Source organism: Nelumbo lutea, chromosome 5 (genome assembly GCF_056320005.1).
Source record: "Nelumbo lutea isolate HS-2025 chromosome 5, American lotus-T2T, whole genome shotgun sequence".
Taxonomy (NCBI): domain Eukaryota; kingdom Viridiplantae; phylum Streptophyta; class Magnoliopsida; order Proteales; family Nelumbonaceae; genus Nelumbo; species Nelumbo lutea.
Window position 1 is genome coordinate 39455558 of NC_142688.1, and position 26876 is coordinate 39482433.

A 26876-nucleotide genomic window follows, 5' to 3' on the forward strand; every position below is an offset into this window, starting at 1 on the left:
ATCCATTTATGATTATCAATATAATCATGTGATATTGGAGATCAAGGTGAGTATTTGGTGTTCGAGAAAATGTCTCGATGGTGCAAATTTCTACAATGGTTCTGCATTGTTATGATCGGTTCTGATCTTGTTTGTGGTTTGGTTTGATATTTGGGCTATTTTGGTAAATGATGGATCTATTATCATCAATCAATATCAATATCTGGTTTGTTTACCTCATACATGTTTTGCATGGAAGATGTTTGACGAAATGCTTCGGCAATGATCCTTTATTATGCTTATCAATTCAGAGTTATTATTGAAGAAATCCTTGAAGTTTTAATCTCCTTCGGTGACATGGAATTTTGATTCACTTTATCTAGTTGGCTTTTCAATTGGCCAATTCCGATTCGTCAATTTGGTTTATGGAGTTCATAGTTGGATTTCCATTGTTCAACTCTAAATCTTTGCTCGGTTTATGGAATTCAGCATAGTTGGCTTTCTGCTAGCCAACTTTGTTTTGGTAATTCTGTTTGCATTTCCGATGATCTAGTTGTTTGGCATGGTTTGTTCTTTGGTTCGGTGATTGTGATTAGTCTTTTGATGGCTAAATTTGATTCTTTGGTATGATATGTGTTGGTTTCCCGTCAGCCAACTTTAGTTTGGTGATTACTAGATCATGACTTGGCTCTACTCTGGCTTTCCGGCACGAGTTCATTCAACTTTCTAACATCTAACTTTGGTTTCTAAGAGGCCCGTCAACATCTTAAGTTTTATGACTGTTGCTTCAACAATAAACCTATTTTCATGGAGGTTGCTTTAACATCCTTACTTGCAAACTCAAGCTGGTTTCCCCACCTTGAGTTTGAGGGAAGGTGTAGAGAGATATATTGCATTCGGATTTTTGGAGGTTATAAGGATATATTTGTAATGCTGATATATTTTGGGGACTTGTATGTGTTTATGGGAGGAAGAGGGGTCTATTTGAAATTCTGATATAATTTGCCCTTTTGCTTATTTAAGCCATTGGTTTATGGGATTAGGGTTGAGTGAGAGTGGATGTTTTGTTGTGAGTCTGTAGAGAGGTCTGCTATGTATCTCTTGTTCTCATAGTGGATATTTTTCACTCTCTTCCCATGGATGTATGCTACCAAGCTGAACCACGTTAAATCTTGGTGTTTTCTCTATTTCTCTTTCTTATTTTCTTCTTGATTTGTTATTCTATTTTATGTTAGTTGACAGATGATTGGTTGGAAGCAAGAAAGTTGTGTGACTTATTTCCAAAGCTTTATAATTTGAGTAGGAAAAATGTAACAATCTCACAATGTTTTGATGTTCAGCAAAGAAGGGTAGTGCGTGTTTCATTTTCAAAGGACCTTTTTTCGATTGGGAGTTTGAAGAATGTTATGAATTTTATGGCCAGGATGCAAAAGACGAAGGTTTTTTTTGAGGGTCCGGATGTGAGGTGGTGAATTGAAATCTTACTACAAAGCTTTGTCAGAAAGATAGGTTAAAAGGGATTCTTTTGGTGGTTTTTGGGGTAACCCAATTCCTCCAAGAATGGAAGTGTTCGGGTGGTTGGTGCAATGAACAACATTCTTACCCAATTCCTCCAACATTCTGCATGGAAAGTAGATGTGTTCTATGCGAATCAAATGTTGAACACATCATGCTTCTTTTGGTCTTCGACTTCATAAGCTTTGTTTGGTACTACTTCTATTGGTTGTTTGTAAAGAGATGTGGTCACCTCAAACGTCTAAAGAAATCTTTGATTTGTGGCCACTTCTCAGAGGCAGCAAAATGGCAAAGATTTTTGGAATTGCCATTCCCTTTGCAGTCTGTTGGGAAATAGGGAAAGAAATAAACAGGCTGCTCTTTGATGGGAAACACAAGTCTAAAGAGAAGTTACACAGGATGGTAGGTGTAAAAGTGCTCTATTGGGTGCTGGTGCTTCCGGATTTTCAAGGAGTCAAGAGAGAAGAGTCTGGAGCTTGTTTTTGGAAGGCATTAGAGGTGCAGTAAGATTTGTTTTTCTTATTGTTTTTGTTGTATTTGTTTGCAGATTTTTTTAGGTAATGGGTGATGCCTTATCATTTGGTCACCTGTGTAATCTTTTTTACATTTTAACAAAAATTCCTTTTTTATTGATCTTAAAAAAAATAGTGGTTCTGTACATAGGGCACAAATGAAAAAAGAAAATAAAAGGTGGTTTGCACTCTCATTCTTGAGATAGAGGAGCCTTCTGTCTCTGTTGGAGCCTTTGACAAGTTTAATAATATGATGTGCTGCTTCCCAATAATATACTTTTGCCTTTGGAGGAGAAGGGCCTTTCCAAATGACTTTGATGGCTAAAGAATGGAGAGTGAGGAAGTAGTGCTGATACACCTTTAGTTTGTCGATGACATTATTCTCTTCAGTGAAGGGTAGTCTCATTGGGTGGGGAACTTGAAGTTGGTGGTGAGGCTCTTTGGATACATTTCAAATCTAAAGATTAATTTGGAGAAGAGTTGTGTGTAGGAATTAGTTTGGAAGATAAGGTGGTTAAATAGTGTGCAGGTTATTTAGGGTGTTTAGTGACTAGGTGGCTTTTGAGTAGACCTGGCAATTGGGTTGGGCGGGTTGGGTCGAAGTACTTTGGGTTGATTTCGTGTTGGGTTAAATTTCGGGTTGGGTTGTCAAATGCTAGACCCTAACCCTAATTGTTCGGGTTAGGGTTGACTCATGGGTCAATTCGGTCATCCCAAAAAATAATTGAAATTTAAAAAGATAAAGAAAAATTACATGAAAAATGTCAAAATTAAAAGAATTAACCTTAAATTTCCAAATATAAAATAAAAAACTTGAATATTTAACAATTTAAAGAGTAACCATTAAAAAGTAAATACTAAATAGAAAAAAATAAAGAGTGGAAACTTCTAACAATGCATAAATAATCCCAATTAGACTTGACAATCGGGTCGGTGGGTGACCCATGACCCAACCCAACCCAACCTAGTTTTTTTTTGGGTTGGGTTGGGTTGGGTCATTTTCACATTCGGGTAGCTAAGTATGAGACCCTAACCCTGTTTTTTTTGGGGTTGGGTTGGGTCGGGTTCGCGGGTTGGGTCAACTTTTTGCCAGGTCTACTTTTGAGTTATTTAGGGTTACCACTAGGAGCCAACCCTAAAAGTAAACAGATTCTGGGACCTTGTTCTAGAGATTCTCCAAGAAGTTGGTGGAGTGGATGAGGAACTACATATCTTTAGGAGGTTTGGTGTGTAAGCCCATTCCATGTAGAGGTTGGTCCATTTGGTGCAGTATCTTGAAAAAGAAGCAGAAAACAAGTGATCCTCTAGGGCTTGGGGAGCAAACTTTTGCATCTACCCAAAAGGTAGATTTGTACTTTTTTTTTTGAGTTTTGGAGTCTCTTGCATCCCTTCTAAGGCTCAAGTTCCAGGAAAGAAGATATGAGATGGTGTTTATTTATTTTACTGAATACATAATATTCTGGGGTAAGTTTGATAAAATGCATCTTCAAAGTTCAAGAGTCTCAAACAATCAACTATACATTTATGAGGGCTTGAGTCCAAGTTGGTTACTGATTAATTGGAGCTTTGCAGGTCATTCCCAGATATTAATAGAGAAAATGAGGGGAAATTTTGTTTACCTTAATATGACCATTTTAGTGGATCTCTTCTTTAATTTACAGATGAATGTGGGGTTATGTTAGGATGAAACCTTGTCAAAATGAGCAAATGTAAATAGTTGCATATTTATATAGGAAAAACATTTTTTCTTTCACTTCTGTTGCAGTATTGCCATACTTGCTTTAATGTTCAGGATACTGGTGATGTTTTCAATTTTTTTTAACTACATTGACTTTTAATTGAAGAAAGCGGCAAGAAGAAGTCTACACCTTAGAAGACCCCCAAGGGACCCGGAGATTTTTGACCTAGTTGCTCTTTTACAAACCCTTAAAGAAGTCTACATCTCCCCCTCCTCCTCTGACACCCGAATTTGGACCCTCCACACAATAGGCGAATTCTCTTCTAAGTCTATGTGCAAGGTTCTAACTGCAGGTGAACAATGCTCTTCCTTCCCCTTCAAGAAGATCTGGTGCAGCCATATTCCTTCAGGAGTCTATTTCTTTGTCTGGGAAGCTTGTCTTCAGAAAATAAACACTTGTGACCTTGTGAAGAAGAACTTGGGAAGACTATTTATCCCTCCCCATGCTTGCTTATTATGCCTAAGTGAAGGTGAATCAGCTGATCACATTCTTCTTCATTGTAAGTTCACTTAAAAGATATGGTTCTATTTCTTGAGTCTGGCTGGTTGCAGTTGGGTATTCTCAGAGCATATTCTGGATTTTGTGCATCAGTGGAAAGGAACATGACTAAGCAAAAGAGTCAAAGTTTAGTGGCAAACTGTACTACATGCAGTAATGTGGGGAGTTTGGGAGGTAAGAAACAAACGCCTAAGTGAAGGTGAATCAGCTGACCACATTCTTCTTCATTGTAAGTTCACTTAAAAGATATGGTTCTATTTCTTGAGTCTGGCTGGTTGCAGTTGGGTATTCTCAGAGCATATTCTGGATTTTGTGCATCAGTGGAAAGGAACAGGACTAAGCAAAAGAGTCAAAGTTTAGTGGCAAACTGTACTACATGCAGTAATGTGGGGAGTTTGGGAGGTAAGAAACAAACGCCTGTTTGGCAACAAATTTAGGCCCATTGAAGAGCTGACCTCAGACATCACTTACCTCTGTAACCTCTGGGCTGTCAACTCGGATTTGTTCAGAGGTCTTTCAGTCAATGGCCTCAACAGAGTTGTGCACACCTTTCTGTTTCTCCCACACCCTCAACAAGTAAGTTTGAGACAACCACATATTTTTCTACAAAGGTGTGGTGATCCTAAACTTTGATGGAAGCACTTCAGGCAACCCTGGTTTAGTTGTAATTGGAGGTTGTTTAAGGGATGAAAGGGCTAGGGACTCCCTGAACTGCCTAAATACAAGACTAACTTGGATTCCCAGGGAACTAAATCACATGGTGGATGGATTAGCCAAATGTGGTGTATTTCTGGAAGAGCTGTATGGTGATAGTATTCCTCCTCTGTAAGCTTTGGGGTTCTATCCCTGCTATGTACATCTTCTCATGTACTTTTCTTTCTTTAATGAAATTTGGTTAAACTTTAATAAAAAAAGAAGTTTATATTGCCCTACATATTTTAGACAAATAAGAGTATATACATTGATCAGAAATAAAAAAACCCAACCATTGAGGTACAATATACAAAAGGGGCATCATACAAATTGCTCCAAAATAAGCTTCTAAGACCATACACTTTGAAAAATATTTGCCTCGTTGCATGAAGAATGACATATTGGAATATTGGCCATTATTTATATTGTGTGTAAAAAATTTAGTGCTGCCTATTTACATAGGATAAAATGCTTATATTGAAGCATATGGGATAAAATTCTTAATCATCTTCTTGTATGGGCCATGCTTTTTTTTTTTGTTTTTTTAATTTTTTGAGTTTGATGTTTTACCTGTTTCTTTGCTTTATGTCCTCTAGAAATGAACCTGTTGCATCACCTGACCACCAACCAAAGAAACGAAGGAGGAAGGATCTTGCAAAGTCTCGTATTGAAAAGGATTGTGAAAATGCACCAAATAAACATACAAAAGATGGTGATGATATTCCAAGTAAAAATGCTAAATTGGGTAATGTGAGGATGAAAGCTGCTGCAAGGACAGCACCATTGGGAGGGACAAAATCTTCTAGTCCATCTCAAAGTTTAGCTGCTATAAGTGAATATTATGAAGATGAGAAAGTTCAGAATCAATTGAATGCTCCTGTAGGACTTTCCAAGAAAAAATCCACTGATTCTAGTACTAAACCAGATAATCCTTCATCTGCAAAAATATTAAATAAGGATGCTTCTGTATTTCCAGAAGGAAAGGACATTGAAAGGCAGAGGACTGGAACTGTCCAACATAGAGAGCTTGGTAGTAAATTGAAAGTTTCAAGTGAGTCATCTGATGCTTTGCTTCATTTGTATCGGGATAAAAATACTTCAACTCAGATTGAGCCTCAATCCAATAGACAATTGAATGATATGAACGAACTAGAGCTATCCAGCAAAGTTAGGCAGAAGGAGAAAAATTGCAGCAGTCAACTGCCTGACCTTAATTCCTCTGTGATCAAGTACCCGGTGCAAACTGCTGTAAGTAATCATTAATTCTGGAAATCTGTATGGCTTGGTTTTCCCTTTCTTTTTCCATTTGCATTGTTATATATTTGCTGAGAGTTTTGAGGCATGATGACAAACTCTTTCTTGCTTAAGTTCGGTGACTTTGCTTCAGCTCTTGCAAATTACTGCTTTTGTTACTTGGTATTTGGTAATTGCTTAAAAGGTTACTTGTTTCTTTTTTTTTTTTAATTTTTATTTTGATTAATAGCCTTTTATTCATCAAAATGAGATTAGTTTGAGATTAGAATCTCTTATTTTCACCATCTTCCTGAACAAAAGCATTTTGTTATACAGAGATGATGCAAATTTATTGAATATCTTGGTCAATATACTGCTTGTTAATTCTTTTAATGAAAGTGAAAATTAAAAAGGAAACTATATGAGGTTGTCCCTATGACTGGAAAGTAACAGCAAAAGAAGAACAGTCTCCAAATGCCAGAATCCCCTGAGAAGTCTAGAAGCTAAATTCTATAATAGATCTATATGTACAAAGAATTTCTCATAAGTACTAGAATTTAACCAACAAGAGATCCATGCGAATTAAACAGTGTCAGCAACTGCCAAGCCAAGCATCACTAAATAGTAACCAGACAATTTGGCTTCTCAGTGTCAAACATTAATCAACAACCACTCTCCTATCAACATATCCTAAGGGAACTCAGGCAATGCACCTCCCTCTTCTACCCTTATCTTCCCTCCTGTAGCCCCTATCTCTTCTTTCTTCCCTTAACCCTGCATAAGCTTTCTTCCATTGTCACTCTGTCTTGGTTATCCTTCTCAGTCCATAATAAATCCTTTTCATCCAACATTTTGAAATATTCATAAACCATACTTTGACACTCCAAGAAGCTCTGTCCCAGTTTATGCAAAAGCCACAGATTTTATGGATAAGCCATCAATTTCTTCTATGTCAAAATCCTGTTTTTTTTTTTTTGTGAATTGTAACCTTGGATATTCTAATATATACACGAGCATAGCTCACAAAAAGCTAGAAATGTATTCATAATGTTAACATCCTTAGTTCATTTGGTTGTTGTACTTCCAGTTTACATTTCAAAGTATTGATATGTTTGTATCTTACCATATTGTACGATATGTATCAACTTTTGAGGTTGCTAATATACTGAATACAAGGAATTAGGGACATCTGGTAAGCTTTAATAATGGTAGTAGGTGTGAAGTGATGGTGGAATGATGGGCGTTCAGTGAAACTTTTAAAAGAGAGTATGAATGCTTTATATGGCTCATTACTTGATTTTTAATATTGAGCGTATAGATACTTTGAACCATGGTCGTGGCATATGAAAGGCAGACCAGATAATTTTGTATATTGAAATGTTTTGAGTATTTCTGCAATCTGCTACTCCTATCTTCTCTGTGTACATAGGCTGATGTAATTTTTGGTTTCTTTAATACAATACGTTCTCAATAAAAAATTTATACTGAAACCTACATGTATGCAATAGAATAGAATACCATTAATTGTTTGAACTCTTATATTAAAAATTGACAGGATTAATACCAATAAAATGACATGATTCAAGTTTCAATCTGGAAGGTACAAAAAAAAAAAAAAGAAGTTTCTACTGAAAGGGACTCAGATCTAAAAATTTAGACTGTTTTCTTATTTGATTTTAGTTCTAGTTTTTTATTTTTTGATCAGTAACCATGCATTTATGTTAAATATCTAAGTAAAACTTCTCATATATCTCAAAGGCTGACATAGAGAAGACAGTCAAAAGAAACAACATCAACAGATCAGCTGACTTAATACAGATTTTAGGTCAGAATTTTACAATGATATATCAATATCTGGCCCGTTTCTTTTCCAGTATCTCTGGGATAATTAAGTCATACATCTTCAGAAATAATATTTAATGTGAACCAGAAACTAGAACTAAAAGATGTTCTATCTACATCTTAGAAATATGGATATACCATAAGCCAGTCAAATTAAATAGGAAATATATATGAGCTACAATAGGATCTATTGCTTGGTGCAATAGTAAAATCTCGGGTTGACAAGTGTCAGAATGTGGGTTCAAGTCTGAGAGCGTCCGTTTTGTGCAAAAAAAGGGGTAAAGGTTAGGTCTGCATCAGTCTACACCTCCCAATACCCCAGATAGCTTTGACTAACATTGGGTAATGACCTTTTTATATATAATATATATGAGCTGCAATCCTCTTGTTATCTCAATGCTTTTCTTTCCCTGTGTCCTAACATGATTAGATTTATCTTCATATGTCGCTTTGCATTGCTGATTTATATGTCCTGTGAGCCGTTTAGTTGGTGTTGATTTATAGCTAACTGTGATCAGAAGACTTCATCCATGCATGTAAAGGAAGGCTCTACTGTTAGGCCAAAAGGTACAATGCTTGAAAGGGCCATCAGGGAGCTGGAGAAGATGGTCGCAGAGTGTAAGTTTTGCAATTGTCTCTTCAAACTTAATATCTTTGTATCTATAAGTTTCTGAATTTATTATTTGTTTTTTCGATCCTTTATTTGATGACTATTTTAAATCAATGCTTCTGTTACAGCAAGACCACCTATTATGGAAGTTCAGGATGCTGATGCTTCATCCCAGGCAGTCAAAAGGAGATTGCCTCGAGAAGTAAAACAGAAGCTTGCTAAAGTTGCCAGATTGGCGGTACTGAAAGATAGCTTTTTGAAGTACTATTTGTATCATGATATTTTTATTTTTTTTAGTTTTCTTTACTTGTTAACACTCGTATAACCTTTAATTGATATATCTAGAATAATTCTAAATCATTTCATCCTGTGGGTTGCAGCAGTCAAGCCAAGGAAAAATATCAGAAGAGTTAATAAATCGCCTTATGAGTATTCTTGGCCACTTGGTGCAACTCAAAACATTGAAGGTATTTTAGTTCTCCCTCTATTTTTAAGAAATTGAACCTACATCTCAATAGTGTTTACTTCAACCCTCTTTTCTCAATTTCACAATGCTATTTATTGTGAATTGCTGATTCCAAATAACTGGGATGAGGCTTGAATTATGACAATAGACTTTCATACTTGTTAGTGAATCTTGTACTCCGTAAAAACCTCATTGAGTCATTCCCAGTTATTTATTAACTTAATGCTTCATGCCTTCAGTTTATAAGCAGAACTTCCATTTAGTTACCTCTTTCTTTCTTTCTTTCTTTTTTTTTTGGGGGGGGGGTCAGTTGTTGGTTGACCTTTTCTCCCTTTAAGGATACGGAAGTTATAAATACTAACTAACATGTCTTTGCCACAGAGAAACTTGAAGGAGATGGTTGAACTGGGTTTGACAGCAAAACAAGCAAAAGATGATCGCTTCCAACAAATAAAGAAGGAGATTGTTGAAATGATAAAAGTGCAGGCTCTCTCTTTAAAGTCCAAGGTAGCCTCTGATTGAATATATGATATGACATGACCATATTGGTTCAAATTTTAAAGAAATTATCATTGCAATTTATCCATGCTGATATGATTATCGTTTGTCCACAAATTTTTGTCTTAGTGACAATGTTGCATGGACGTGGACACAGAAGTTGGAATTCAATGTGTCCAACAATTTGACTTTGCAATATGAATGATCATGGGAATAGGATATATACTGTTAAGATAGTTCATATTTTTTGAATTCTAACATTGTATACCTGCAAAAAGTGTTGCCTTTGTTACCACATGCCAAGTAATTTTTTTTTTGAAACAGGTAAAGTATGAATTCATTAAGGAAGAAAAAAATCATGTACAACAAGAAGCTGTACATGGGGAATTACAAAAAAGAAAAACTTCTCAAGCAGCTCTACACTCCCCAGCCCTGCTTTACAAAAAGATATTTTCATGTACAAAAAAGAGTTGTAGTTCATATTCTTATATAATTTGTCATCCTCAACCACTTCTCCATTTAAAAAAAGACTTTTAATGGCATTTTCTCGCCTTTTTGCACTAGCCATCTTATGAAAGAGCTTTGTGTTCTGATCTCCCTTCTTCAACCAAAGGCATTTGGAATGTTGCCTCCATCTCATCTCCTCTTGAAAAGCGAGTTTGTCAAGGTCCGGTTTTGCGACCAATCTCTTCCTCCTCTCCTCTTGAGAGAGATATCTTTCTTCCCCAGCCTTATCAAGTTCTGCAATTACCTCCAAATAGCTTTTTTTTTCTCTGATCTGCCAAGTTGAGGGCCTCCTTTTTCCAAGTTCTGATCCTCTCTTTCAAGGTTTAGCTTTTTGTTCACCACATGACTGGCTAAACCTTCCACATGATTCTCTTCCCACCAACTTCTTAAAAAATCTACAAAACCCTCTTCTTCAAGCCATGCATTTTCAAATTTGAAGGGAGATGGTTTTGATTGTAAGTCACTACAGTCTAAACAGATGGGTGCATGGTCAGATAAAGGCCTTGGTAAGGCTTCGAGAGATAAGTTGGGAAACCTCTCTACCCACTCCATAGAAACCACAAACTGGTCTAGCTGGACTAAAGTAGCCTCCTCGTGGTTGTTTGTCCGAGTATACTTGGCTCCTAAGAGAGGTAGATCCACCAATTCCCACCTTCCCATAGACTCGGTAAAGCTTCTTAAGCCCCTACCTGGTCTGCCCTTTCCTCTTTCTCATGAGAAAACCGAATAGTGTTAATATCTCCCCCTACTGCCCAAGGTTTGTCCCATTCCTCTTTGACTGTACTGAGCTCTGCCCAGAAAGCTGCCCTTAAACTATTATCTTTCGGGCCATACACATCTGACATAACAAACCCCATCCATCCTCCAATACCTGAAATCTTACTGAAACAGAAAACTGTCCCGCCTTCTTGCCTTTTGTCTCCACTTTACTCACATCGCAGATCACCACCACACCACCTGCAGTCCTAACAGCTGGCAATACTTTCCAATTACAATCCTTTCCCCCCAAACATTTCTGATTGTTTGAGGCTCAATTGCTTCCATTTTTGTTTCCTGTAGGCAAAGAATACCAGGATTCCACCCCCTTATAAGAGAGCCAGCCACTACACTTCTACGCCCTGAGTTTAAACCTCTAATATTCCAAGATAACAGTTTAAATCTCTAGGACTTTTGATAGAACCCAAGTGGAAGGCTCTTCCATGGGAGGGTTCCCTTCTGCAAGCTCACCCCCTGACCCTATAATACCTACTAAAATGGCGGAAGCTTCCCCTACCATTGGCCATTCCTCTGCTGGTAAGGAAGCCAAAGGGGCTGTGGTAGGTGACACTTCTGAAACCTCTGAAACCTCCAAGTCCCCTCCTCTAGATTGAACAGCCAACTCCATCCTAGGCTCTACTGCATCATTGTAGCGAAGCTCGATTTCTGGCACGAGCTCTTGTTCCTGGCAGTCTCCCTCGCAATGATCGAACACACCGCTAAATGGTGAAACAGACACGGGTAGTTTTCTTCTTTCTTGAATTTTGCATGAGTCAAGGGCTACAGCGACTTCTCCCTGTAAAGAGGACGAGGGAGACTCATTGGTAAGACTTTCAACGAACTGACCAGACTCGGCTTGGGGTTGAGTCAAGTAAAAAAAATGTATAGCTTGGCACTCGGTTCCATCTGATTAGGTGGAGGTAGTACCTAGTAGTTCGCCCATGCAACTGTCTTGTGAGTGTCCCCCTTCCATGGTGCGAGGCTCATCTTGGAAGTCAATAGATCCCGCCCCTAACCCTGCCATTTGTCCCAAGATCTCCTTCCCAAAATCCATCTTAATTTCCCGATGCATCTAGACACCAAAGCCTCTAAAACCTCCTCGTTTAAAATTTGAAACTCTTGCTAAGACACCATCGACTCGGGCCCACCAAGCGTCTGCCTCTCTACGACCGAAGAGGGTTCCCTCGGGCCAATGCTTTGGAAAGGTGCCACGTCACCCCCATCGATTATTGAAGTGGTCTCTATAGCTGTACTACTGCCTTCTTTGGCGCCGACCAGCAATCCAATGATATGTGCCTGCGAAACTCCCTTCCCTTTGAGATTTCTTTTTTTTGTTGATCGATTACAGAAATCTTTATTAATGAATAATACTTGTGAAAATTAATTACAGAAAATGGGGAGGTAAACTATCTTAACTCCCCAACATCAAAATGGCAACAAAATACTAAAAATGTGCCCAAAACAAAGAATCCTTAGCCACCCCTTGCTTAGATAACCCATCAGCCATTGAGTTGGCACTTCTCTTCACTCAGCTGTATTGCACCTCTAAGTCCTTACACGGCCAATTATTTTTTCTTCTCATTTCTGTAGCTCCACAAGCCACTGATATCTCCTTTCAGCCACCTAATCACCACCTTCGAGTCCCCCTCAATCACTAAGCATCTAATGCTTAATTCTCTTGCTCTTTGGATTCCTTCAAGAACTGCTAGAATTTCGGCCCTAAGAGAGTCACCCTCTCCAATTGGCCCAGAGAACATGGCAGTTATATACCCCCCCTCATTCCTGAAAACACCCCCTATCCCAGAAGGCCCTGGATTCCTTAAGCTACATCCATCAAAATTCAGTTTTATGAATCTGGCGGGAAGGGGGGTCCAAGTGGGACTACAGTTCCTTTTATACATAGCAGCACTAGCAACCTCTTTCCACTTTCTCAGCATGTCTGCCATAGAGAATTCAGAGAATATCTCCATTGATTTAAGCCAATGAGCAACCCTTGAAAGTATCAAATCTGTTAGGTTTTCTGTGGTTCTTTCCTTATCTGAAAAAATTCGTGAATTTCTTTCTTCCCATATTGACAATCACACTGCAGCCCTAATGCTTCTTCACATAATCTTCCCCCTTCTCTTAGGCCAACTAAAGAAAAAAGGAGAGAACAAGCATTGCACACTCATAGGGGGATCCAAGTATACCCAAAAAGAGAAAACACCCACTCCCAAACAGTCTTAGTAACTGGACAAGTAACCATAATATGATAACCCGTTTCCCCATCAGCTTTGCAAAGAATACACCTATTGGGAAGTAAACAGCAGTTGGGTCTCTTTCTTTCAAGCAAGTCATTTGTGTTAACTCTTTATAGGAAAATTTCCCAACAAAAACTACCAACCCGAGGGGGAATGGGTTTGCTCCAAATCTCTTTAACCGGGAATGACAGCCCAAGCGGAGTAGTAGGTTGGACTAATGTCTCAAAAAACGACGCACAAGAGTACTAGGTTTTCCTTCTCTTTGAGATTTCTCCCCACCACCTATCCAATTTTTTGGCCTGATAAAGAAGGTTTGGGTCTTCTTTTAGGTAAAAACTCTGGCCAGAGGGTGATCACCAGCAGCTCGTCCCCGTCTTCAATTTGAACAGGCGTTGGGGAATGCCCCTGCCACCTGACCAGAATAAGAATCCATTCTGTTGTGTCTTTGGCATGCGACGAGTTGTCTGTTTCAACATACCCTCCACACATGTCTCTCCTATTTTCTCAACCAACATAGAGTTCTGTGTAGGGGTAAGCCAAAGATTCACATCCATAAGGTTTTCCTTACCTCTCCATCCCAACAGAGGTCTGCCATATTCCAAGGGACTAGTCAAAGGAGTTCACCGTCTACGTTTCTGGCCCCTGACTTCCAAAACCTCTTAGCTTCTTCTTCAGATGGGAATATAAAATGAGTCCTTGCATTCAATAACCTCTGCAGTCTCAACCCTCCCGAAGGGTCCCACTTTTGAAGAGCCCAAGCTTTCAGATCTTCCAAGGATTTGGAGGAGATCTCCTCCTCCACTAGACATGCCTTCAAACAAGGATCAAAGTATCGGTATCGGGTATCATATCGAACAACTTGGATACGGATACAAATATGCTTAGGTAACACATGGAGTCATGGATATAGATGAAAAGTATAGAAATGCTTGGATACACTATTGAAATGTGTAGAAATTCCATAAATATATTAATAATATAAAGTTTATGTCAAAATGATTAGTAATAATAAATAAATATGTAGGTGCTTTATATTTTAATGGTATATATGAAGAAATATATTGCAACTAATATAGCGAGATGCATAGATATTATGCAATTATATTGATAATGCATCAATCAAGAATCTAAGACATATTATATAGATTCTTAGAAATTAATACATGTACAAAGCCATTATTATTTTATTTTCTATTAAAGTCCAAGTTACAAAACATATGCAACTATTCTATTTAAATTACTAATATCAATATTTCTATTTTACTATTTTTATTTTTTAACATTAACAAAAAAAATCAATTCTCAAATGTTTGGTAAACAATATTTTCATTTTTTAAAAAATAAATATGTTATTATAAAATTTAAAGTATTAATTAATAATTTATAAAAAAATATATAAGCTAAATTTAAAATATATCAAATCTATTAAAAATTTGAAGATATATATCATTTGAAAATTCATAAATTTTAATTACTAAAATAATTACTCCATTATTAATATTTTTATTTTATAACATTTCTAAAATACAAAAAAATTGTATTTTTATATAAATGTAGATTAGTGGAATTGACCAATTCAATTTATGTTATATTCTCAAATATTTTGTAAATAATATTTTATTTTCGTAAATAGTAAATACATTATTATTTAATGCAAATTAAAATATTAATTAATAATTTATAAAAATGTGAATATACATATAATGTGCATATTTATAAGTTTTATGTATTAAAATAATTATTCTATTAATAATAATTTTATTTGTATAAATTTCTTGAAATTGAAAATTATTCTTTTTATTTATAGTTGGAGTTGTTTGAATATTAGTATATATTGTTTCTTTGGGTTGTATGTAGACTACTAGACTTTAATGTTGATAAAGTTAATGTATTTCTTTTATTATCAAAAAGTGGTAAGTGGTTTGGTGGTGGAAGAGGCATATGCTCTTGGTCATTGGGCAACTTTAGTTCCATGTTCGAATCATGGCAGCCTCCTTTTTTTAAAGTGAGACGCGGTTTGTTGTTGTCAGACGAAGGCATGGATGTAGACGCGTGGTATGTTGTCGTTTCAATACGTGTTGGATTGTATCGCTCGATACTATACAATACACGCTAATATAGTAGCGTATCTGACCGATACACACGGCTGGTAGGATAAGTATCCAGTTGTGACGTATCCTGTGTCGGTGAGGTATGATACTGATACGATACGCTCCATATCGGGTATCATGTCGATATTTTTAATCCTTGCCTTCAAAAAATCCACTCTTGTGCCTCTATATAAACCTTCGGTGGCCACATAAAGACCATCCTTGAGAGCTTTAACCTTCGCTTCTCCCTCCAACGGCCAGATAGACCTGCTGACAACTTTTGCTTAAGTTCCCCTCTTCTTTTTCTGGTTTGTCTCTCCTACACTATGAATAGGGGAACTTCGAACATCTTGACTGCAGTGATCGACTGCCCATCCCTTCCAATTCCAGTTGTCTTTCAAAGGCCATATATCCTTCAACCCGTGGCTCCTTCGATTCCTCATCGTCAACGGTCTCTCACCGACGGTCACGTTACCAAGTAAAATTTGATACGGAAAATGGAATTCATCTTGTACATTAGCTGTTCATTTATGTCAAACAAGGTAGGCTATAAAAAGGAAATCTTGCATAGTAATGTCCTCAAAAATCCAATGGGCTTTTGGATTCTAATGTGTGTTTGACATGGACATGTCCATTTAGGAGGGTTCATGCATGCAACAATGTTAACGTCAGTTGGGAAAAATCTGAAACTCATTCTTAAGGGTTTGTAAGCTATATTTGAAAGTTGAAAGGTAGTCTTATAACGAAACCGGCAATATATATTTGTATGCTTTCATCCCCCTATAGTGATGGGATGTTGCAAATGCTTATTCAGGCATCTGAGCCACGAGATGGAGCATCTGATGATTTTCAAGAGCCACTTGGTTCTGAAGAAAAAGGAGTCAAGGGGAAATATTGTATGGATGATGCTATGGAAGACAAGCTTTGCGATCTCTATGATCTATTTGTTGAGGTACTGAATTTAGTCTGTTATGAAGTGCCTTGCTTTTGCAATTTCTTTCGTTTAGTTTTCATTATCTTACTGGTTGACTGTCCTAGGGTATGGATGAAGACAAGGGCCCACAGATCAGAAAGCTGTATGTAGAGGTATTTTGCACCTACTTTTTTAGTTCTTAGTTCTTATGTAGGTTGGTGCCCCCCCCCACTCTCCAAAAAAAAAGAAAAAAAAAGCTGTCAAGAGTACTGCCAACTCAGTTAGTCTGGTGTTTTAGGGGCCGTTTGATTTCAGTTGAATTTCTTATTACTTTGTTTTTTAGTTGATGAGCTTAAGCAGGTGACAAACTCCTTTATTGCTGAATGGCATGTTTGGTGACTACCTTACCTCTTGTATTTCATTATATGACTGTTGTATTCACTTAAAGAAAAAACAGTTAAACGATTCAGTTCAACCAATTCAACTGTTATAAGATGGCCCTTAGCAAAGTCTTTCTCTCACATCAATTCAGTTAACTTTTGTGCAATCTGTTAATTATTGTGGCAACTTAATTCTTTAGTAAATCCTGGAACATTTTCTGAGGTTCTTGTTATGTGTGCAAAATCTGTGGTTCAGCTTGCAGAGTTGTGGCCAAATGGATCCATGGATAACCATGGAATCAAAAGTGCTGTCTGCAGAGCAAAGGAACGAAAGAGGGCAATGTATAGCAAACATAAGGTATCCCTCTCTCTCTCTCTCTGCATTCTTTCATCCCCATCTCTGTACATGTTTACATCCTAGAAAATTAATTTGCTGGCAAGGGTTAATGTTGGTACACCCATACCAGCATGTTTATCACTTTTTGAATGAAATGCGTTACCTATTTGTCAAAAAATAAAAAAAAACTTAACACAGCTTGATATTCCCTAAATTATAGTGTTAACAAAATCATTTAAAATAAATCTCAGAATTTTTAAAGACTAAATTATGGTGTGTATTTTATTTGGTTAGTTTTTTAATATATAGGTCTATGGATGATATGGCATTTCCATGCATATGTGTTGATAAATTAATTACTTAAGTTGAATATAGTGTACACTCATCTTTACCATATAATGCCAATACTTGCCTTGGCTTCATGTCAAAACAACCATATTAAAATTTGCATCTATTTATTTTCTTTCTCCCAATTCTACTCATCTATCTCTTCTTGCATATGTGGTGCATGTTCCACTTGTAAGGCAAACTGTAGTTATTACTCAAAATATGTGATAAAATTTAGAGGGTTGCAAGTAAAAAAGTGTGCAGTTTATATTTGCACCGGTATGCAATTATTTTTGAGAAAAAATTCCATATCCATATTTTCTTGAACTAAATTTAATAGCAGTCATCTTTTTAAGTTAAAAGAATTATTTCCATATCTACATTTTGTTTTCCGAACATTTTATGTAGTTTTTGCATTTTCATTTCGTGTACCTTTTCACTATTTATTTGATTTTTAGTGTTAATGGCCTTTCTGTATGTATATTATACATTTTCTATACCATTTCATGTATATCTTGATTCTTTTTGGTGTTTCTGGTTGATTCCATATGCATCTGTGATATGTAAATTGAAACTAATTTTCTGTTAAGCTTCTTTACATTATTTAAGTGGTTAATATCCAAAAAATGAGTGTGACAGAAATATGAATGTTAAGATAGATGGTGGCCAGCCATGGGCAAACTAGAAATGATAGGATAAGGTGACATGGGTACGTGGAATATAGCAAACCTATTTCAGGGTGACATAGAGGAGAAATGGAGGCAGGAAACAGATGGCCAGAAAGGTCAGACGAATGAAGGCAAAAGATCTGGGCTTCTGGAAACAAGAAGTGCTGAAGACATTAAAGGGAATAACTCATCCCCAAGACTTCAGAATATGCCAGGTATAAAAGAAGGGGTAGATCAGGAGAACCTGAAGCAGAGTCGGAATGCATCAAATGGGGTGAACCAGGGGTAGAGAGGACATATCACCATGTTGACCAAAGGGCAGTAGGACTTTCCAACCAACTCAGGGAGATAGATGATTACCAACCTCTGGAACAAGAAAGGGATGCTGGGAACAGTCCTATTCCAACCTGTCTATCAGACCCAGGTAACCAAGTGATTTCAGTTTATGCGACTAATGTGCGTTTTGTGTCCCTGGTTCCAGATTCCGTTCCCTCTTCATGTCTTGCAAACCATGTATGTGCAGCCAATCAAGGAGGTGGGTCTTTTAAGGTTTTGGAGAGGGGAATGAAGGATGTAAAGAGATTGGGCCGAATGGGTCCTAGTATCTTCTCTTGTAATATTTTTTCTATTTTCCTGTTAGCTAATGGGCCTGTTATTTCTTTTTGTTTGATCTCTTTATGTTACTGTAAGTATGCCCACTTAAGGGCATACTTGTAATTATTTTAACATGAATTTTTAGTAAAAAGGATTAGAGAAGAAAGGGAAGGATTATTCAGACCTTTCTTCTACTTCCTCCTCTTTTCTCCATCTTGTTCTCTTGTACTGCTGCTCTTACTTTTCTTCCTCATTTTTCTCTCTAATTTTTCAAGTTTACACCTATTTTTGAGGATTGGTTTACATCTTGGTATTGGAGCATGTTTCTTTCTTCCTTCTTTTCTTCTTCTTCTTTTCCCATACACCCTTAGATTAAGAGAGTGTATGGAGAGATAGGTTCTCTATAGCTCAGAGGATCTCTGGCCTAGTTGGTAAAGGGTTTGGAGAGTTTAAATTTGGATGGATATTGCCAAGAAGTGGTGCTGTTTTGTTGCTGCCCAAAACCCTAGCTGACTAGAGATTTTTGAAGGTATAGGTAAAGGTGAAGCTTTGGGTGTGGTGCTCTGTGCTTGGGAGGTGTATTTTGACTCCTAAAGGAGGGCGGTTCAGGTTTGGAAGAGATTGGGAAGCTCTGGTAGGAGCGGCTGCATCTTCTTTCTTCCCAATAGTCGGACAGAGTAAAATCCTAGTTTTCATTTATCTGGGTTCTGGTTTGACTTCAAGTAAGTTTATATAGACCAAATTTCTGGTTCTTTGATTTTTTTTGATTACTCGCTCACGGAAGTGAGTTCAAGCAAGTGCCGGTTTCCGGCCTTGGCTCGGTAGATTCTGTTTTGACTGGTGTGACCACAATCAAGTTAGATGGGACAAATTATCTTGCTTGAGCATAGTCTATAAGAATTTATGTCTTTAATAGAGGAAAACTCAGGTATCTCATAGGTAGTAAAGTGAAACACGAAGAGGCAGACCCTGAATTTGAGAAACGGATGCAGGAGAACTATACAACCATTGGATGGTTGGTCAACTCTATGCAACCTCATATAAGTCAGCATTATCTCTGGATGTCTTCGGCTAAGGAGATATGGGACAGTGTTACTGAGACCTATTCACAAAATTTGAATGTAGCCAGAGTCTACAAGTTGAAAAGTGACGTGAAGAACCTTAGACAGGGGGAGAAGAGTGTAGCAATCTACTATTCTATACTGAAATCCCTATGGCAAGAAATTGATGTTATGAAGACAGTTGTATGGGAGGGTAAGAATGATGCTGAAATGTATAGGAAGTTGGTGGAGAGATAGGGTGCTTGAATTTCTCACTGGACTCAACCCTGAGTTTGACATCATTAGGCAAAATATCCTGGCCAAAGATGAGGTTACTCTTTTCCAGGCATACGATATGATAAGCAGTGAGGAGAGTAGGCGGCAAGTTCAGTTACAGAGTCCACTTATAGAATACTTTGCACATGCTGGAATAAAGCCAAAGGGTCCTACTGAGAAAAGGGAACATATATGTGAATATTGCAAGAAACCGAGGCATACAAAGGACACTTGCTGGAAGCTTCATCCTGAGCTTCTTCCTGATAGGTTTAAGAATAACAACAGTTCTAAGAAGGGCAGTCAGGTAGGAAAGCCTAAGACAACTAATCTTGCTACAGTACCTGAAGGAGGAAATAAGGAGAGTGAAGAAAAATCAACCATTGAGCAGTTGGCAACAATGAAGGCGGATTTTGAAAAGTATGGGGGGCTGCTAAATCACTTAGAAGCTACTGTTTCTTCATCTCACTCTTCCAACAACATCATCATCATCATCTGCATTTGCCCACTCAGGTATTCGTGCTTCTGCAAATCATGCTTCAGTTTCAGGTAATCATATAATCTCTTGAATTATTGATTCCGGTGCATCAAACCATATGACCAGCCTATCTAATCTCTTCTGCTCATACCACCTTCTCTTTGGTAAAGAGAAAATATCCCTTGCTGATGGGTGATATAAAGACCTCTGACACCCTTTATTTATCCTCTGTCCTTCATGTCCCTAAACTTAATACTAACCTTTTATCTGTTAGCAGTTTAACTAAATCCATGAATTGTAGCATAACCTTTTTTCCCATTCATTGTGTCTTTTAGGACCTGCAACCTTAGAGGATGATTGGGAGTGGCCATGAGGCGAATGGAATATACTTGCTGGACACACCGGATAGAGCTTTTGGACCACCTCATGGAGTTGCCTTAGAGTGGTATTGTCAGAGTCTATTGACAAAATCTTGTTATGTCACTTTCAGTTTGGTCATTTTGTTTTTTTCTACTTTTAGTCATTTGTTTCCGGATATGTTTAAGGGAGTGTCTTTATCGAGTCTTCATTGTGAGTCGTGTGGGGGCCATATCATTTGCCAACCATGGGGGGTTACAGGTACTTTATCATTTTTATTGATGACTAATCTCGTTACACTTGGATTTATCTCATGAAATCTAGGGATGAAATACCGGCTATTGTGCAAAAATTTCATTAACTCATCCTCACCCAGTTTAACACTCGGATCAAAATATTCTGTTCTGATAATGCTAAGGAGTATGTTGAGAAAACCCTCTCCACCTATCTTGAAACTTTTGGGGTTATTCATCAAAGTTCTTGTTCCTACACTCCACAACATAACAGAGTGGCGGAAAGGAATAACCGACATGTGGTTGAAGTTTCCAGATCCCTCTAGTTTGCATCCCATGTTCCTATAAATTTTTGGGGAGATGTTGTTCTTACTGCTACCTTTTTGGTCAACCGTATGCCTTCCCGGATGAGGATATTTTTTCTCTTCCTCTCCGTGTTTTTGGGTGCACTTGCTATGTGCATGTTCACAGCCATCAAAGGCACAAATTTGAACCCAAGGCTCATAAATGTGTTTTTTTGGGATATGCCTCCACACAAAAGGGATATTGCTGTTTTGATCTAGTTAGTGGCACCCACTTTGTATCTCGGGATGTCACATTTTCCGAGTTGACTCCTTTCTTTAGTATTTCTCCCAAGGGGGAGAAATCTGAAGAACCATTTGCTATGTCTCCAGCTGTTCCTTTTCCCATTCCTCGAGTCCTCTCATGAGGTGTCAACTTCTCCCACTAGACCTACCTCCAATATTCCTCCTCCACCTCATTCTCCTATAATTCATTTTTATCCTGTTCTCCAAAGGTGGTACCAAAGGCACAGATTCAGACATGGGCAAGTTGTTTCCACTCCTACAGAAGAGCCTCTTGCTCCTCCCATCATTACTGAGGTAACAGGTCAACCTTCCTTTGACCCATCTACATCTTTCCTAGACCTTGACCTTTCTATTGCTCTCCGCAATGGCAAGCGGAAGTGTACATTCCATTGTATCTCCAAATACCTGTCTTACAACCTTTTCTCTCCTTCCTACTACTCTTTTCTTGCTTGTGTTTCTTCCCATGTGATACCCAGGTCCGTATCGGAAGTCTTATCTAGACCTGAATGGAGGGATGCTATGATGTCTGAATTGGATGCTTTGCATAAGAACCATACCTGGGATATTGTTGACTTGTCTGAAGGGAAGGAACCATTGGGTTGTAAATGGGTGTTTATTATTAAACATCACTCTGATGGATCTATTGAGAAGTTTAAGGCTAGGCTTGTTGCTAAATGCTACACTTTGATGTATGGTATTGACTATCTTGAGACATTTGCTCCTGTCGCTAAGATGACCTTAGTCCGGGTTTTGTTATCTCTAGTTGCTACTTTTGATTGGCCCCTACACCAGTTTGATGTTAAAAATGCCTTATTGAATGGAGGCCTATTTGAAAAGGCCTATATGTTTTTGCCTCTAGGGGTGTATGGGAAGGAAATGCAAGGCAAGGTGTGTAAACTGTAGAAATCTATTTATTGTCTCAAATAGTTTCCTCAGGCTTTGTTTGAGAGGTTTAGGGCTGCTCTTGTCTCATTTGGTTACACAAACTCAATCTGACCATACCCTGTTCTTGAAGAGAAATGGCTCTCCGGTGACCTTTTTGATAGTTTATGTTGATGATATTGTGGTCATGGGTAATGACACTCAAGAGGCCAGTAAACTCAAAAGATTTATTAACTCTGAATTTGAGATCAAGGATTTGGGAGATCTTTGGTATTTTTTGGGCATTGAAGTTGTTAGATCTAAGGATGTTATCTTCATTTCTCAGTGTAAATATGTCCTTGACCTCCTTGTTGACGCTGCTAAACTTAGAGTTAAACCAATCTCCACTCCTATTGATCCCAATCATAAGCTTTTTGCTATAGATGGTGACCTTTTATCTGACAAGGGGGTGTTTCAGAGATTGCCTGGGAAGTTGTTATATCTTTGCATAACTCGGCCAGACATTTCCTATGTAGTAAGTGTTATTAGTCAATTTATGCATTATCCTATATATACTCATTTAGCTGTTGCAGAAAGGGTTCTGTGTTACTTGAAAGGTACTTCAGGGAAATGTATTCTATTTGCCAAATATGGACACATTAAGTTGGAAGCTTTTACTGATGTTGATTGGGCATGATGTATTGATGATAGGAGGTCCACCTCAGGTTATTGTGCTCTGGTCGCTGGGAACATTGTGTCATGTAGGAGTAAGAAACAGTTTGTAGTTGCTAGATCCTCAACTGAAGCAGAATACAGGAAAATGGCACATGGTGTGTCAGAATTACTGTGGTTACAATCCCTTTTAGAAGAATTGGGGGTTGATTATGAGAAGCCAATGATGCTCTACTACGACAACCAAGCAACTATCAATATTGCACGTAATCCTGTTCAACATGACAGAACTAAGCACATTGAGTTTGATAGACATTTTATAAGGGAAAGAGTTTCCTCAGGAGAAGTTTGTTTGCCATTCATCACATCAGACAAACAATTGGCTGATATCTTGACAAAGGGAGTTTTGAGTGGGAAAATGACACACTTTATAAGCAAGTTTGGCATGATTGACATCTATGCTCAGCTTGAGGGGGAGTATAAAGAGTCTGGGCCGAATGGGTCCTAGTATCTTCTCTTGTAATTTTTTTTTTCTATTTTCCTGTTAGCTAATGGGCCTCTCTTAATGAGCCAATTATTTCTTTTTGTTTGATCTCTTTATGTTATTGCCTATCTGGTCGCCCACTTAAGGGTGTACTTGTAATTATATTAACATTAATTTTTAGTAAAAAGAATTAGAGAAGAAAGGGAAGGATTATTTGAATCTTTCTTCTTCCTCCTCTTTTCTCCATATTCTTCTCTTGTACTGCTGCTCTTACTTTTCTTCCTCCTTTTTCTCTCTAATTTTTCAAGTTTACACTTATTTTTGAGACTGGTTTACATCTAAGGGCATTGGGGAGGCATGGGAAGGGAGGCATAGGAATGAGAAAGTGTGGGAAATTATTGAAAGAGTGTTTAAGGAAGTGGAAGGAAACATGACATGGAGGAAGGATGGAGAGGAGAGAGGAGGGGAGGGATCAAGGGAGAGGAGGGGAAGGAAAGGAGGGCAGAGATGGAGGGGTATATGTGTAGAAAACAGTGATGGAGGGAGGAAATATGATATGGAGGAAGGGTGGAGAGGAGAGAAGAGGGGAGGGATTAGTGGAGAGGAGGGTAGAGTTGGAGGGGAATATGTAGAAAGGACAATGGGGGAGGAATCTAGGAAAGAGGGCTTGATAGCAGAATTTTTGGGGAAACCTGATAGCAGAATTTGTGGGGAAGTTGGGATCATAGTTTTCAAGGCGTCTAGGCGATTCTGGGTGACACTGGGGCGCCTAGTTGCGCGTAGGCGATAAAAATTTTATAATATAAAAATCTGACTTTTGGCTGGTTTCCTAGTTTTATATACCATTCAACATGTATGTTAATTGAAAAAATAACAATTCTCTTTATTAAGATCATTAAATTTCCTCTAAATATGTGGCAAATTATCACATCTAAAAGATAAGAATCTTTTGCATATATTAATTTCATTATCTTCAAAAATAATACTACTATAATAAGTATTTAATAGAGAAAATTCATATTAATTAGCCACTATAGATGGTTATCAACTTTATATGATAAATATTCAAGATGGAAAGTAAAATAGAAAGAAAAAGCAAGGATGGAGTTTATGCTTTATTTAATTAGAGAGAGAATTAGAAAAATTAACTTTATTATTCTATTCTTTCTTTCCTCTTTCTTTTCTTTCTTTCTTTCTTTTTCTCTTCTCAAAACCCTTTGATCTTTTAAATTTCAATAGTAAAACATTAAAACAAAGTATAATTGATATTTATGCATATAATAAAATGTATTAACACATACATTAATAAGATACCGCAATATAAATGATAGTATAAAAGGCGCAGCCTTGTCATTTTTGCCGCCTAGGCGGTGCCTAGTTGCTAAAAGTCAAGGCGTTTGGGCTAGGCGCCCAACCAAGCCCGCCTAGGCGACGTCTTGACAACTATGGCTGGGATGTAAGATGGAAGACCTGAATGTGCTGGAAGATGACTTATAGAAGAGGAAGAATGATACCTGAACAAAAAAGAGAAAATTGAGTAAAGTTGAGAGATTGAAAAGAGATATGGAAGGCGATAAGTAGTTCGGGGTAAAAGGAGATAAAAGGAAAGGGGGGAAGTGGTGGTAGGTGAAGAAGGAATTGGCTGATGTTGGAGGGCTATGGGATGGTACCTGGTTTGTGGGTGGGGACTTCATTGTGATCAGATACTCGGAGGAAACCGATAATACTATTCAGAGGGTGACAAGTAGCATGAAGAAGTTTAACAGGCTTGTGGATGCCTTTGAGCTCAAAGAGATACCTCTAACTCACAAGACATTTACATGGTCAAACCTCCAATCTAGTCCCATTTGTTCCAAGCTGGATAGGTTTCTGTTCTCTTTGAATTGGGAAGAACAATGGGGGAACTTGGCATCTAGAGCTCTTCCTAGGGTGACCTCTGATCATTGGCCCATAGTGATATTTAAGGAGGAAAGGAGTGGAGGATCTACCCCTTTAGATTTGAAAATATGTGGTTACTCCATCCCGGGTTTACCAAAAGAGTAAGGGAGTGGTGGAATGAGTGTAATCCAATGGTGGAATGGGAGGGGATGTGATTTCATAAGAAACTACAATTTTTGAAAGCAAAGATCAAGGAGTGGAATCTTTTGGAGTTTGGCAGGGTAGAAGAAAGAAAGAGAGCTTTGTTGGACCAACTTGAGAGCCTTGACGCTAAAGAAGAAAGGGGAGAATTTGGAGAGGAAGACAAGGAACACAAAAGAGGGTTGAGAAGACAGTTAGAGGACTGCCTACATAAGGAGGAAATTAACTGGAGGCAAAAATCTCGTTGTAAATGGTTGCAAGAGGGAGATAGAAATACCATGTTTTTTCGTTCTATGGTAGATGGAAGGAGAAGGAGAAACTTTATTTCCAAATTGGTAGTGGATGGAGTTGAGTTGACACAACAAGAGGAGATTACGGGGGCATGTGTAGGACACTTCATATCCATTCTAAGAAGGCTTGTAAGTAGAGGGGTGTGGGTCGAAGGAATGGACTAGCCAGATGTAGGGATGGACAACAGGAGAAGGTTTGATTTGGAAGAGATCAAGGAGGCTGTATTTTCTATGGAAGAGCAAAAGCTCCAGGACCGGATGGATTCACAAGGGCTTTTTATCAAGACTATTGGGATATTTTGAAAGAGGACCTTATGTTGGTCTTTGAGGAGTTTCATAGGAGAAGAGTTATTAACCCAGGTGTGAATTCCACCTTTATAGCCATGATTCCAAAAAAGAAAGATGCATCCCACCCAAAGGACTTCAGACCAATCGGTTTGGTAAATAGCCTATACAATATTATTGCGAAGGTTCTGTCTTTGAGATTGAAGGAAGTATTGCCAGACATCATTGCACAAAATCGAGGAGCTTTTGTGAGTGGAAGACATATTATTGATCAAATCTTCATTGCTAATGAGAGTATGAAGAATTTCAAGAAGGATAGAAAGAAGGGAATGGTTTGTAAGTTGGATTTGGAAAAGGCTTATGACTTGGTGGACTGGGATTTTTTGGAGAAAGTTATGAGCAAATTTGGGTTTGGGGCTAGATGGTGCAAATGGATTATGGGATGTGTTTGGAATTGTCATTATTTTGTGCTAGTGAATGGGACAGTGGTAGATTTCTTACTAGCCATTAGATGTATAAGACAAGGAGACCCCCTATCTCCATTCTTATTCATACTAATTGCTAATGTTCTGGGGAAGTTGATTCACAGGGCATATTCTAGGGGCCTCATTAGAGGTTGGAGAGTTGGAAGGGAGGAAACCCTCCTTACCCACTTACAGTTTGCTGATGATATGATTCTATTCTGTGAAGGAGGTAATGTGAGTTTCATCAGGATTATGAAGTTGGCGATACAACTTTTTGAACAAATGTCAAACTTGAAGGTGAACTTTGGGAAAAATTGTGTAGTGGGTGTGAATGTGGAGGAGGAGAGATTAGGGAGTGTGTAGAAGTGCTAGTGTG

The 26876-nt window shown here is 37.9% G+C and overlaps 1 protein-coding gene across 4 annotated transcripts in view; it reads left to right on the plus strand.

Annotated features, from left to right (window-relative positions):
- LOC148851857 (ubinuclein-1-like) overlaps window positions 1-26876 on the plus strand; it is a 46796-nt gene that overhangs the window by 16442 nt on the left and 3478 nt on the right. The window contains exons 5-12 of one of the 4 annotated variants that reach the window (XM_088945981.1): window positions 5533-6184; window positions 8530-8629; window positions 8750-8859; window positions 9002-9088; window positions 9469-9594; window positions 15993-16130; window positions 16217-16264; window positions 16728-16829. In XM_088945981.1, coding sequence (XP_088802107.1) covers window positions 5533-6184; window positions 8530-8629; window positions 8750-8859; window positions 9002-9088; window positions 9469-9594; window positions 15993-16130; window positions 16217-16264; window positions 16728-16829 — 1363 coding nt within the window. The remainder of the gene's footprint in view (window positions 1-5532; window positions 6185-8529; window positions 8630-8749; window positions 8860-9001; window positions 9089-9468; window positions 9595-15992; window positions 16131-16216; window positions 16265-16727; window positions 16830-26876) is intronic. The other 3 variants (XM_088945983.1, XM_088945982.1, XM_088945984.1) reach the window with 3 other exon arrangements.